Source organism: Anser cygnoides, chromosome 16, assembly GCF_040182565.1.
Source record: "Anser cygnoides isolate HZ-2024a breed goose chromosome 16, Taihu_goose_T2T_genome, whole genome shotgun sequence".
Lineage (NCBI taxonomy): Eukaryota > Metazoa > Chordata > Aves > Anseriformes > Anatidae > Anser > Anser cygnoides.
In genome coordinates this window covers 15,208,552-15,223,257 of record NC_089888.1, presented here as the reverse complement: position 1 = coordinate 15,223,257, position 14,706 = coordinate 15,208,552, and the positions used below count along the sequence as shown (strand labels likewise).

General features: G+C 51.1%; 1 protein-coding gene and 1 long non-coding RNA gene across 5 annotated transcripts in view; one reads left to right on the top strand and one right to left on the bottom strand.

The window, feature by feature from the left end:
* The window catches only part of LOC106045405 (rho GTPase-activating protein 39-like), a 52,431-nt gene that overhangs the window by 13,299 nt on the left and 24,426 nt on the right, over positions 1 to 14,706 (bottom strand). For 3 of the 4 annotated variants that reach the window (XM_066978526.1, XM_066978528.1, XM_066978527.1), the window contains exons 3-4: positions 7,347 to 8,655; positions 2,260 to 2,806 (exon numbers count right to left, since the gene is read on the bottom strand). In XM_066978526.1, the coding sequence (XP_066834627.1) occupies positions 2,260 to 2,806; positions 7,347 to 8,655 (1,856 nt within the window). Of the gene's footprint in view, positions 1 to 2,259; positions 2,807 to 7,346; positions 8,656 to 11,434; positions 13,251 to 14,706 lie in introns of those variants that run through there. The other variant, XM_066978529.1, reaches the window with a different exon arrangement.
* On the top strand, positions 11,390 to 13,601 carry LOC125180165 (uncharacterized). Its single transcript, XR_007158507.2, has 3 exons — positions 11,390 to 11,508; positions 12,323 to 12,446; positions 13,232 to 13,601. It is a non-coding gene; the product is annotated as an uncharacterized lncRNA (long non-coding RNA).

Below are 14,706 nucleotides of genomic sequence, written 5' to 3'. Positions count from 1 at the left end.
CCTGTCCTCCTCCCCTCCAGTGTGGTGGAAAGAGCTTCTGGATTAATAACGTGGAATGATAAAACACCAAAGCCCAGCATTGCACACAGACAGGAATGAAACCAGCCAGCCTAGCTCCAGCAAGGGAAGGTCTACTTGAGGTCCTGTACCACAGCCAGCTCCAAACACAACGTGTGAGGGGCCCAGGACATCATTCAACTTCTCTGAATAGCTGAATAGTTAAGGAGGGGCTCCAGGCAGCAAACTTAGGCCTAAATAAACTTATTGCCCAAATACCAGCAGAAGGAATAACTCACTCAAAATAGTTCAGATTACTCCTCCTTGCTGCCTGGATCCTGGTGCCAGCAGGGTGACATTACAATCCTGGGACAAGTGTAGCTGGAGGGAAAGGATTTGGGGGACAATCCTCATGAAAACCCTAACCAATACTGCACATCCAGTGAGACCAGAAGGCAAGGGTTTGCATTGCACCACTGCTGCCCCCACGACCCAGATGTGCATGTTCTCTTTAATATCTTTATCGATGATCTGGATGAGGGGACCGAGCGCATCCTCAGTAAGTTTGCAGACGACACCAAGTTAGGTGCGTGTGTCGATGTGCTCGAGGGAAGGAAGGCTCTGCAGGAGGATCTGGATAGGCTGGACCGATGGGCTGAGGCCAACTGTATGAAGTTCAACAAGGCCAAGTGCCGGGTCCTGCACCTGGGGCGCAACAACCCCAAGCAGAGCTACAGGCTGGGAGATGAGTGGTTGGAAAGCTGCCTGGCAGAGAAGGACCTGGGAGTATTGGTTGATAGTCAGCTGAATATGAGCCAGCAATGTGCTCAGGTGGCCAAGAAGGCCAACAGCATCCTGGCCTGTATAAGAAGCAGTGTGGCCAGCAGGGCTAGGGAGGTGATTGTCCCCCTGTACTCGGCTCTGGTGAGGCCGCACCTCGAGTACTGTGTTCAGTTTTGGGCCCCTCGCTACAAGAAGGACATGGACGTGCTCGAGCGAGTCCAGAGAAGGGCGACGAAGCTGGTGAGGGGTCTGGAGAACAAGTCTTATGAGGAGCGGCTGAGGGAGCTGGGGTTGTTCAGCCTGGAGAAGAGGAGGCTCCGGGGCAACCTTATCGCTCCCTACAGGTACCTTAAAGGAGGCAGTAGCGAGGTGGGGGTTGGTCTGTTCTCCCACGTGCCTGGTGACAGGACGAGGGGGAATGGGCTAAAGTTGCACCAGGGGAGGTTTAGGTTGGATATTAGGAAGAACTTCTTTACTGAAAGGGTTGTTAGGCATTGGAATGGGCTGCCCAGGGAAGTGGTTGAGTCACCATCCCTGGAGGTCTTTAAAAGACATTTAGGTGTAGCCCTTAGTGATATGGTTTAGTGGAGGACTTGTTAGTGTTAGGTCAGAGGTTGGACTAGGTGATCTTGGAGGTCTCTTCCAACCTAAACGATTCTGTGATTCTGTGATAATTTCTGCACCTACTCTGAGGATTTGTGGGAGGCTTCAACTTCTGTTTGAAGCCTCAGGGGCACATAGGCATTCTGGTTTCTTGCTTGAGACTGGACAAGCCACAACAAGCACTGCTAAAATAGTCACAAATCAGCCAATAAATACCCTCCAGGTAGGAACTTGGCTTTTCTCTTTTTTTTTTTTTTTTTGAACAGAATAGTATAACAATTTAAAATTGGAGCAATAACTGGATATATGGGTTAGGTAGGAACACCTGCCTTTCCAGGTAATGCTGGGCTGGTACCCAAGATTTCTAAAAGGCAGATAAATGGCATCTATTCATAAGCAAGCCATTATTCTTCAGGGTCCCTGACTACTTGCCATGCTGAGGCCCATTTATAACATTAACAATGGCTCCCTAAAATGGTCTGTACTAACATAAAACTTTTTTTTTCCTTCTTCAAAGAACTTCAAAGATGTCAATCACTTCTTCAGAAACCCAAGTTAACTCTGCCCATGGCAGGGGCTGAAGTGGCTCTTTTCAGCGCTGATATTGCCATGATGCTCATTAAGATGAGCACAGTCTAGGGCTGGCATCTTTTTGCCAGGCACAAGTGAGAATTGTAGGGGGAAGATGAGCTGGTGGCTGCTTCATCCTGCTAAGGAAGGATGGACTCGTGCAGTGCATGGTGCTGTCAGGGACGAAACCACAGCGCTGGCTGGTGACTACCTGTTTGTTGTTTATTATTTAAATAAGCCCCTGAATAAATGGCAAAACCCGCCAGAGTGCTGCTGGGGACGGAATGTTTTGCATGAAGCACTTACTGTTTTCATCGCTGTCAAGGTGGCGATAGATATAACCTTCCAGGTAAGACTGGAATTTGGGTGATGGGGAGAAAAAGGCCAGACTGATGGCCATCAGTTCCCAGCCCCATGCCAGGCTTCGGTAGCATGTATTATCTGTTGTCTGACGGATCAGTTGTATGTAGAGCTCATCCCGTAAACCTTGCATGCTCCAGCACTTGGTGACCGTGACCAAAGCCACGTGATTGCGGTCCATGCGTGTCTGGCGATCTCCCATGTAGCTCTGCACCAGTTTGAACATCTCACATGCCTCTTTTTTGATGGCACGGTTGCTAGTGATGAGCATCGGTTTTTTGATAGAGCTGCCATTCCATGACAGCATGTTGGAGATGGAGATCCTTCGGCGGAAGATGCCCTGAGTGTGCATGTTCAGGTTTTTAGAAGCCCAGTCTGCCATGCTGCTCTGGGAGATGGGCTTCCGTAGAGTATTGTAAGGGAAATGATATCCTGTGCAGCCACCGGGCTGGCTGCTGCTCTCCTGCTTGGGGTCCACCTCTATTGTCCCAGGCTGCAAAGGAGAACAGATGTGTTAAAAGCAGCTTAGCTGACTCCTTATCCTGACAGGAAAATTAATAACAGTGAGACATGAGGCTACCAGCAACTGCAAAACAGTGAATCTGTACAAAACAAGGGGTTTTGCAGAGTATGTTGCTGACAACTGCAGTTCTGCAAGAGCCTGGCTGGCACAGTCACACACTTGACACTGTCCCCAAGGGAACCTCTGGGACGTGGGATAACAGGGCTGATTGTCCAAGTTGTTCCAGGGCACCTGGAGACAGCCCAGGCAGGAGCTGGGCTGACTCCTGAAGGAGCCACGCAGCAATGTGGCCACACCAAGGCGCCAAGTGTCTCCCTGCTCACCTCCCGGTTTCCCTGGAGCCAGGGGAGCCCAAGAGGAGGGTGGGGAACACCAGGAGGTGGCAGAGACGAGGCAGCCAGGCACTCCTACCTTCTTGCCTCCACCCTTCGTGGCTGCTACAGTCCCATAGCTGCTTCCTGCCTTTAATGTTTTTCCAAATTCTAGTAAGAAAAGACAAAACGAAATCATTGTGGCTAACTGCCGTCAGGAGCTTCTGAGCTTTGGCAGCCTGTGCCTGCAGAGCCTCCGTATCCAGGCATTCAAAACGTACATGTCAGGTCCACCAGGACTTTCCTAATGGAAATACTGGCCAGGCACACAAACTGGGTAGGAAAAGCTAAGACAGATGCACTGCGGAGCACGAGCACAGCTACTTTGATGGCAAGACTGATGTCCAGGTAGGATAATCCTACAAACCAAAGAGGTATTTTGGGAGGAAAGAATGACAATTCTTTTCAGGCAACAAGTCTGACGTAGTCACAACCCTGGGACGAACACCCTCACATCCACTGCTGCATCGAGCTCTGCAAAAGCAACTGCTGAGGCTACCACTGAGATCTGAAGGCCTGATGGGGATTCATGGGTCTGGGTGTCCCAGGACACTGGGCAAGGACCAGGTGTACCCGACTACACCTACAGCAACAGCTGGATGGGTGCCCAGGGGCTGCCATCTACACCGTGCTCAATTACAAGCTCAAATCACACAATTTCAGGTGTGTTTGAGTTTGTGAAGTGAGAGAGTTGGGATACCCGCATAAGCCAGCTTCTCCCACCACTGGGGCTGGCTCTTACTGTATCCTCCAGAAGCAGCACGACCTCCTGATGAACATGCCCAGCCCCGCAGCGTCCCCGGGGAAGATCCAGGCTGCGGATATAGACCTGGCACTCCTGCAAGTGCCACTGCACAGGACTCAGGGACACCTCTGCAACGGATCCCTACAATGTTTTCCTATCCAAGAGAGGCACAACTTCTCCAAATTAAATTAGAATTGTTCAAAAGTACTGTTTTTGTTTTTCTCTTCCTCAGAGGAGCACAGACAGCTGCTCCCCACACACACTCTCTACCAACCAACCTTATCTGCTCCAGGTACAAGCCCACTGATCACAAGGCTACAGACACCAGCAGCAGGGACAAAGGCCTTCTTTCCTCCCAGACTCCGTGGGCAGTTTTTACATGCAGCACTTGTCCGTTCTTCTTCCCCAGCCATCTCTAAGGATAACTAGATAATTAGAGCTTTGGTATCACTGATCCCAAGAAAATTATGGGTAATAACTACTTGTGAGGAAAAGACACTAATTTTGCTTGCCTCAAATTCTCTATTTTGGATGGAAGTGGCAGCCTGGGACATGTACTGAACTCCAGCACCCAAAAAGTTGTTATAAGAAACAGACTTTTTTGTTAGACTTGAAAATCCCACATACGGCAACTAAGTGCTGAACAGCCCACATTTCACTCTGTGTTCTCCAAGGAGATCTCAGCAAGAAGGAAAAAGCCAAACAAGATAATCTTGACGTTTTTGGTTTCTAAAGGAAAACAAAAATCCTGTAAGCCTTTTTCACGGCAAACCAAAACGAAATAGAACATATGTTTTCCTGTCATTGAAGATCACCTTTAACTTGCATGCCACTCTGGATTCCAGACCTGGCCCACAGTCAACCCCAAAATACACGTTACTTCTTAAACTTTCAGAGCAAGTCAGTGTTCTCCTTTTTGGTAAGGAGGAACTGCTGAACTCATGACAGAGGCTTGTGTGGTCCAACCCTTCCCTATCTTACACCAGACATGTACCTACATGTGGATGACAGTATCAGCACACATCACACTCCATCTCTTACTGCCAGCCTGTGGCACCATCACTTCTGCTTTTCTGCTTCATTCTGCTTCTTTTTTATCCCTTGAGTTACCCCTCCATCTCCTCGCCATCTCCGAAGCCACACAGTGTGCTGTCTAAAAGTCACTGCCTGCAGTTCTCCCTGCCATCTGCATCCTCAGTCCACCTTCCGTGCCCAGGGCTGCTTTTCCTCCTACCACTCTATTTACTCCTTCAGCATGTCGTTTCTGAGGACCCACCTCCTCATGCTCTCCAGAGGTTCAAGCAGGCTCGTGCTTCTCTCCTCTTCACTCTCTAGAGTTTATCTCTAAAATCTGCTCACTCAGCTACTCAGCTATTACAGTTGTGCTGACAACACACATCCACCTCTGCTCAGCCTGTCCTAAAACTTCTGCCCACCTTCCTGAGATAATTAATTTCCTCTTCTCCCAATTCTCATCCCCACCACAAAGGTCCAGTGTAGGATATTGCTAGTGACTCAATCTCGGTGCTGCCATTTTCAAGGTAGGCAGCAAATGTATCTCAGAGCATTTCTGAATACAGATTGTTTAGGGACTCATCTTTACCACATCATCCATCTCCTCACATCTTCCACTTTATTCTCCTTCTTTGTCCTACCCACATATGAAGTATTCTTCATTTTCAAGGTTATTTACAGTCTATGCCCAACCCATCTCTTGTGCATAATCAAGACATCAAGTCTCAGCTCTGCCCTGTCCCTGTGATGAGGTGTAACACATCCTGAAGACGGGATAGCAGCCTTCCAGCAAGTCTAAAGAGGCTGTGAAATGAAACCGCTGAACTACTATCTGTAACACAAGTCATGTGTAAGCTCAAAGTACCCTGTGCCTGAGAAACGGAAAACGGAGGAAAAGTGACTTCAGTTTTAAAAAGGTTTTCAGGTGAAACCCAGGCACTACCAACCAGAAATGATAATAAAGAGAATGCACACTGAAATCTGATACAGCAGGGACGTGTCAGCCTGGCTTTTAGAGAACAGTTACACCTCACACATCTACTGGAGCAATCCAGAATGGTCAGGGAGCTTTGCTAAGTTTCTTCATGAAAGGTCAGGGACTGATAAATAGGAGAAAAGAGAGAACAAAGGGTTGAAATAACTAGTCACTTCCCATGCTGGAGGGTTGTTATCAGCTGCATCCTACAGAAGAGATGCGGAGACCTGGGCTGTGCAGCAGTGGTGAAATAACTGGAAAAGTAAGCAAAAAGACAAAACCTGCACGAGGTATAATATTATTTATTATAAGCTAAATCTGAACTAAAACCATACAGCATGAAGTTCCTCCAAATCCAAACAGGAGAAAAGATGGCAAACTAAATCCTGCACAAGTGCAGGATTTAGTAGAGAAAAGTAAGGTAGAAGTAAGAGTAAGGTAGGGAAAAAATGGATTCATTGTGCTTTCACGCTTACTAAAATAGGTATTTTCACCAAGAATATGCTGGGGTCACCATCAACAGCTTTCTGAATATTTCAATTCAATGCTCAGTGGGGATCAGAAGGGAGAACAGAATATAAGGTACTATTAGAATAACGGCAGCGAACAAGAGAAGATGCTGCCATGTTACCATACAAATCCTGACACCTGTATCCTGTTCCCCACTGGTTCCGAACATCCCAGCTCAAAGAGGACATGGGAGGGCTACCAAAGGATAAACAAGCACCACTAAAATGACCAGACAGCAGATTTACAATGACCACATGAATGCCTTTTAACAGCAGGTGTAACTCTACCACAACTCTCTGCCATGAGGTGCTGTGGGGACTCAAACTGAGGAGGCTCCAAAAGGCAGCCAGACCAAGCCATGGCAGAAAAGCTCACCAGGGATTACTAAACCCACACAGTTTCAGATGCAAGCTCTGGCTTGGCTCTGTGCTGTGGCATGCTGGCAGGACACGCCAGGAGAAGCAGAGCTGCCACCTCGCTATGCTTTTTTCCCCCTCATTTTTTTCTGACCACCCTGGGCATGTTGGACACCTGACCTGACCCATCTGCATCCTTCTGAGCTCTTATGTCCTGGCATCCATCTTCACACTCTTAGAGAAAGGGTATTTTGCTCTGTTTGGACAGAGCTTAAGCACAAGACAAATAACTTGCCACAATACACAGCAGTGCTGAGGGCTTGCTGGACAGGCATACAATGCCCTCCCCCATCCTCATGCTCCTCTCACACCACTGGGGTCTCCACCTATGGAGCTCTGAAGTTCCGTAAGCCATTGCTGTTCTGCAGGCACACCATTCTGCGCACAGCACATCCGCTAAATCCACCCATGAGAGGCCCAGGCTCAGCATCACACAGTCCAGCGCAGACACATGAATTAACCCGATGCAAGTTGGTACCTGGGAAGAACGACGCATAGCACCTGATGAAGACAAACTCGTCTGGCTGGTCACGTTCTTTTCTAAAGAATCTATTTTCTCAAAAGTCCTCTTCTGCCTCACTGTGTCCTGCGGAGCAGCCACGTCATTGGGAAAGCTGCCCCTGCTCTCCATGCCCTGTCTGTACAGAGACCTATTACTAGCCGAGATGTCATCCCTTGAGCTCCGGTTGATGCATTTTTTCAAGTGGTCTGAATGGAACCTGACTTTGCTGCTCTCTGCTGGGATGCCACCCTCCAGACTTTCAGCATCAAGGCTGGCTTTGCTTCCCCGGCAAGCTGCTGACCTGCCCACCACAGCACGCATCTCAGCAATCAGCTTATCATTCAAAGCCGTGAGCTCACTGCTGCTGCCCACAGAGCCAGGTCTTCCCTGACCTGTCCCATGCCTCCTTCCTTTCCTTTTTCTCAAACTTGGAGAAGGGCCAGTCGAGTAACCAGAGTCCTGATGGCTTATACCAGTTTGGTACTCTTGAGTTTGCAAGCTGCTCTGTCGACTGTGGTGGGCTTCTATGCTCTTGAGGACATTGGCTTCCAAGATCCTCCAAGACTGCTTGAAGCTGTCCTTTGAAGCAAGCTGACCAGGCAGTTTAGTAGAAGCATCAGCTGTTGCAGCAGCAGAGTGGGAGAGTTTGGAAGACTGATCAATGTTGACCATGTGTTTTATGTATTCTCTGCCAGCCGGGCTGTATTCAGTGGAAGAAGGATTTCTTGCATGCTTCTTTGCACCTTGCTGCTGTTGTACACTTGGATGCTGTAATAGTTTGGTTGGTTGCAGCTGCTTCTTTAAACTATTGCTCGGTGACCTTGGCGGCGACATCCCACTCATACTCATGCTTTCAGTGTCCATATCTACTGGTGGCTCATCGTAAATGGGAGACTCTAAAGATGGCTCATCATATATAGGTGCAGGGGAGGCATACTTGGGGGATGCAGGCTGGGGAGTTCCTGTCTGGCTCCTTGGAGGTGTTGGAGAAGTTGGACCATTCATCAGCACAAGGCAAAACCCACCATTCTCTGTCTTTTTGATCTGCATAGACTGCTTGGCTTCTCCTGCAGGCATTTGCTTTGCGGCTCCAGGGCTCTGGGACGTAGACTGAGGCTGAGCATATATGGCTGGTTTTGGAAGAGATTTTTGGCTGTTGGCCTCTGGAGCACTCTGCAGCTGAAGGGAACTGCTTGAAGAGCCTTGTGTCTGCTTTAAACTGTTCACTTTGACCAACATGGCTGCTTTCGTTCCTGGCACAGGCTGCCAGTGGGTAGGAGTGTCCCTAAAGGAAAAAAAGACACAAATATAGAGTTATTTAAGAATTATGCTAACTTATCCCTATGTCTATGTTAACTTAATCCCCTATGTCTGCCCAAATACCAGACTGTTAGTCTCAAAGCACCTGGAGATTCTGCTCCTCATTGTTTTTTTCCTGGAGATCCCCCTTCCTGAAACAAAAACACATCGTTGCTATGCACATGAGAACTTTGAGTTACCAACAGCAGAACAACCATATGAAACAAGTTCGTCCTACTACGAGCTGTCTGGTGTCAGCAGCACCAAGACAGGACACAACCTCCTCTTCCTAAGTCTCATCAGACGGCACGACCAGCTGAAGACCAGCAAGCTGTTCTGAACTACTCAAGTAGTGAGCTGAAAAATAATCCCAAGTGTCTGTCTGTGGACTGTCAAATTACAACAGCAGTCCTTCCAGAGGAGAGATTTTCTAAATCTATGTTACAGCAAAACCTATGAGGTATGCAGGAGGTGCAAAGGGCTGGATGTCCTCAGCTCCTGGGATATGGTAGATCTGTACAGAGCATGCTTTCAGTCTGGTACAGATGCCCTCTAATCTGGTTCCCTTGGCCAAACTTATTGGCTCCACTCAGCTCTCACGGCTTTGAAATCCTTTTCTGCTAGGGGTATTCCCTGCCTCGCGACGGTGCTCAGCATCCACCACAACCCAGCATGCTCACTGCAACCTCCCAGTCCCACAGGCGCATTCTGCAGCATAATAACGACCCCCCCAGGCAGCATCTACACTCAGTCTTCATTTGTGGGCTCTGAGGAAAAGGGAAAGAAAAGGCTGTTGAACCAGCCTGAGATTTCAGGTCTTTAAAAGCCACCACTGTCCCCAGGAAAAGTCCCCTTGAATCTGGCCCGGTTTCTTGCACTCTCTCCATGCATCCACTATCAGGCACCACCAGGTAAGACGCAAGGGTGCACTGCGTGTCCCTGGCTGTAACAGAAGGTGCTCCCATGACATCTTCAAAGCCATTTTTTCCTATTTGAGCCTTGCCACTTGCTCCCACCCCTGTGGCCTCCGTGCAGGTGGAGAGACCCACCACCCCTGCATGTCCAGGGCTGCCTCTCGGCCACTCGGAGATGCCAGTGCCCGCCTGTGCCATCCTCCTCAAGCCCCGTGGGGCTTATCACGACATCCCTACGCTCTGCTGCTCTGCACCTGCCCTCCAGAGACCTTCCTCTGCTGGGTCCCGGCCCTCACTCAGCACAGTTTCTCAGACATGCAGGGACCAGGCAGGGTAACAGTAGGAGGGGGCCAGCATTCACGGGGGTGGCTTTCATGGGTCCCTGCAGCCTAACATGCATCCCTGCCTGGGGGCTGCATGCACCAGACCTCGCCTGAGCACTTTCATCCTGCACATGGCCAAGCACGGGCGCTGCTGAAAACCCAGCTGTTCCTAGAAGAGCTCCTGAACCAACCTGAAGAACCAGAGCAGCAACATTTGGTATGCTTTTAAATGAGCGTTTTTGACACCCACCCCTCTGCTCGGCTGTACCAGCAGCTGGTTTCACGGCAGGGAGGTGAGACTGGCAAGGAGCCACGTTAAGGACAAGCACAACAGATCTGTTCCTTGGCTGGAGGGCTGCCATGGAGCAGCCACGGGGACGATTTTAGCTCAACACCAGAGGCAAAGAGCAAACCTGTAGGGCTGAGATGTTCACCAGGAGGTTGGTAAGTGACCGATGTGACTCAGCTGTCTGCTCTCTGCCAGCCCAAAGCAGCATTCATGTCTGGATCAGCACCACCCCTCTGCGGGGTCCCGCTTGCTCTCCCCAGGACGGTGGCAAGGAGCCCTGACCACCACGGATGGTCTCCTTGGGTGCTGCAGGGCTGCGACGCCGTTTGAAGGGCCCTGCTCTGTCACATTTCTCCGCAACATGTGTGAAAAAGATCGAAGCCCATGACTTGGTCCTGCAGGCCCTTGGAATAGCAACGAGGGACCTGACTGGGAAAAACGCAGGTGCTGCGCTCCCTTGGGAGGAAGGGCTCCCTGCGTGAGACCCGACCCAGATGGCAGCTCTTTGCTGCCCTGCGTCCTTCCCAGGGCCTGAGAGCAGCCATTCCACCCCTCACCCGGTCCTCCCTTCAGAGAGGAATTTGCACATAAAACTCAATTTCACAACATTCTGTGATTGCTTTGTCTGCTGTTAAACTATTTTTCACATTCGAAACAAAAGGAGATGGGTTGCCTCAGAGAGCTACACCTGGATACAATGGCCTGGAGAAGAACCCCCTGCACAGCCGCTTTCTCTGTCTTTGTCATTTCTTTGAGTGTTGAAACCTACGAAACCTCCGGAGTCGGCATAGCCCAGCATTAATCTGCCACTTCCACTTCCGTCAGCTAAAAAGGGATGACTTACCAGGCCCTTTTGTGCTACGGCTGAGCAGCGTGGCTGGGCAGGGAGGGCTGGGACGCTGCCCAGCCTCAGAGGTGGGAGGTGAGCATAGCCACTGTACTGCCGCTGCTCCCCAGCCTGCTGCGGCCACCATTTGGGCGTTAGAAGCGGATCAGATCCCCGAGCATTTGCCCGTGCTCCCCAGCAGCATCCCCAGGGTGTCCCTGCGGGAACAGCAGAGCCGTGCTGCTCCAGCCAGGCCGTGGCTACCGTGCCCAGTAGCTTTGTAAGTGAAGGTGATGGAATCATAGAATCACGGAATCACAGAATCATAAAGGTTGGAAGAGACCTTCAAGATCATCTGGTCCAACCATCACCCTGCTACCAATGATGGAGAAGTGAAGTCCCTGAACACTTACTGTATCCGAGGGTGCCGGCCTGGTCTCAAACACGGCATGCCATCTCCAGCCTCTTTGCCAGCTGGACGTCAGCGGTAAGAGGCACCACCGTGGAAAGAACAAGGCTTTTCTAAAAAGGCCGTTTCCACAATCATGAACAAGCTCTTGGTTCTGCATCCCGCTTTCCTCAACCCCATCCCTGGCTGCTTAAAAGACCAAGCAGAGGGGAACTGGGACTTCTTGACTTCCCAGCATGGAGAAAGGTTCAGCCTCCTTCTGAGCAGTAAAAACCCTGACAGAAAGTGGAGCCAGCAGTGGAGAAACGTTCTAGCACAGCCTCTCAGCTGTGCTCTTAAGCCACCAGCAGGAGAGACCCAGCTGAGTCCCCTGAGACGCTTCTTTCGAGGAATGCTTTCAAGTAGCTCCAATATAAACACCACAGCCCAGCACTGGCTTTCCCAGCCCGCACCCAACTCCAGCAGCTCTCGCCAGGCTCCAGTTACTGCTTCTGGACTCCCCATTGTTTGCTCTTCCCTCTCAGCGGCCTGCAAAAAAGGCCCCCACACCTCAGCTCTGCCCTTTCCAGCAGTCATTTTCCTGGTGCTTTCATCGAGGCAAATAAACGGGGCTGTCTGTATTTCAGCAGCATGGCCGCTACCGCCTGGGGTGTCCACGCTGGACATGGGGGTGGAGACCACCACGGGCTGCAGAGGCGAGCCACCCAAATCTGGGTCTGCAGCACCCAAGAAGAGCTCTGTGGGCATGTGTGAAGCCCTGCGTGTGGGTCCTGCCCCACAGCCAGCGTCATAAATGTGGAAGGAAACAAGCCTGTATTAGTGTTTCTTGTCCAATTACGAAGAACTTAATATTGGCATTACACCAGGACCCTTACTTTGGCATTGTTTACAGGAGCTGTAAGCCCCTGAGAAGGTAGAGCAGAGTCGAGAAGAGGCTGAGGTACCTTCACAGGCTCCATTCACCTCTGTGTCACACGTCCCCTCTGACGCTCCTTCCAGCACACCCTGCTGGCATGGTAAGACCAAACCGTGCCTTTCCCCACTGCCTACAAAAGCCCCTTCTCTGTCCCAGCCCACAATGCTGAGCTGCGGCAAGGGCGGGCTATGGGGGGACAGCAGCACAACCCCATCTGCAGCCCACGCAGCAGGGACCCGTGCCTGCCCTGTCCTGGGGGAACGGGACATTCCTAGGGACAGTGCTTTTCCACCCAGAGGACTTTGAGATGCAGCGTTATTGCAAGGGGGAACCCTGGGAACCCCCTCCAAAGAAAGTGGTGCTGGGAGAACCAGAGGAGGAGAACAGAGCTGGTCCACCGGCACAGCAAGGCTGGGAAAGGCAGAGCCCACCCGCAGCCCTGAGCTGCGAAGTGCACGATCACTGCAGAGCCGCACGGGGGCAAGGCCGTCCTCGGCTGGCCCCACCACCCTGTCCCCAGCCCCAGCCCTCTCACCCGAGGTCCACAGAGCTCCAGCGCATGGCAGGGGGCTCACAGGATACTTCCAGGACACCGCCTTCAGCCCCAAGTCAGTCTCATGTTCCTCAAGGAACCCATCCAGCATTTCCAGAGCTCGAATAACGGAGACAGCTAATAAAGGCGGACTGGGAGCCGAGACACCAACCCAACCGCCCTCCTGTTGCTCCGGGATGGGGTTCCTGGGCTCACACCGACTCCCTCCAGGATCTCCCAACAAATTCAGTTTCCCAGGAGCAGCTGCTTCGCCAGCAGCACCCGTTTCCAGACATGAGGAGCCATTTTCCCACACCAACAGCAGCAAGTGAAAGCAGCTGCCATTTCCACAGGGAGGTCAGCCTCCCAGTGCTGGCTGTGCAGCAAAGGGCCGGTCTCCAGAGAGGCTGCTCCGAGCTTGTGTGATCGAGAGAGCAGAAAAAGCAGCAGCGAGCAGCGGGGCAGCGAGGGAGAGGACGCGATCAGCACGTAGGAGGGCACGAGTGCAGCATGCTTGAGGATGTCAAGAGCAGCACCCAAATCTAGCAGTGCTGATAGAAGGCACAAGAGAGGAAGGGTGGGACACAACAGGCTGCTAAAAGAATAAGAAAAAAATCAACTGCAAAGTATTGGTGAAAAAAGGACTAAATTCCTTCCCCTGGCTCCCTGTAGCATGTGCTAGCAGGCGGCCACTCCTGGGGATCACTCTGATCTCCTCTGTCCTCTCCATCTATCGTGAGACAACGAGCATAAAGGGAAGAAAAACAAATTGTCCGTGCTGCTGATAGAGACAAAAATGAAACAGTTTCAGGTGCAGGTACCTATAAAGATGTCAAATGCTACCGACAGCACTCAAGCCTTCTGTTGATACAGCTGTAACCCTGCCGAGGGAAGAAAGGACATGCTTATGTTTGTCTTTGGAGAAAAATGCAGACAAAAGGGCTGAGAAGCTGTTGCTGTTACTAGACCAGACACCCTAGCAAGGGTATTACATCCCACCCGGGAACCCTTGCTTTGGGCTCAGCTCCTCACTCACCATTTTATGAGCTAGAAAAAGGCAATAAATCTCTCCTAGAGTGTCAGACTTGGGTAGAGCAAGTGTTCTCTGCACCAAAACCAGACATGCTAACAACTGCTCACAAATGGCTGAGAGTGTATGTGATGGATGTGTTAGGTCCCAGAAGTGGCTTAGTGACACACACACCTTCCCCAGCGCCTGCCCTTCAGCATTTTGTCACAGGCTGAAGATGCCCCAAGGTTGCTGATACAGCTTGGGATCAGGCAGGGAGGTCAGGGGACCCTTCGGGGATGCTAAGCCCACTCATCCATGACCACAGGGTGCGACTGAAGGGAACTGGGTGTTGGGAGCTACCACGGTTCAGCCCAAGGCGTCCCTCACTGTACCATCTTCTCCTGACCACGCTGGGATTACCCTCTGGCCAGATCTGAAACTCAGACAGGCTGCTCACAGGGCAGGAGGCACTGGAGGTGTCACAGGCACCAGCAAAGCTCCAGGCTTCTTCTGGTGCATCACCAGATTCTAAGTGAACGTGTAGGAACCTTACATGGGGCAGTGAGCAGGTGATAAACCTCAGCTTACAGCTCTCTAGAGCAGACATTTTCCAGAATCGCCATCCTACAAGGTTTTTTCATCTCTCCCCACCAGCACCATGCACACAGTGATGTGACCTTGATCCCAAAAGCGAGGTGTAAAAGACACCTAGCGTGCTGTATTCACCCTCTCCAAATGCTGCAGGAGGGAAACAGGAACGGAGAACTGTCAGGGGTGGCAGGAGCACCACACTTGCCTGAGCGCTACTCTAGCCCT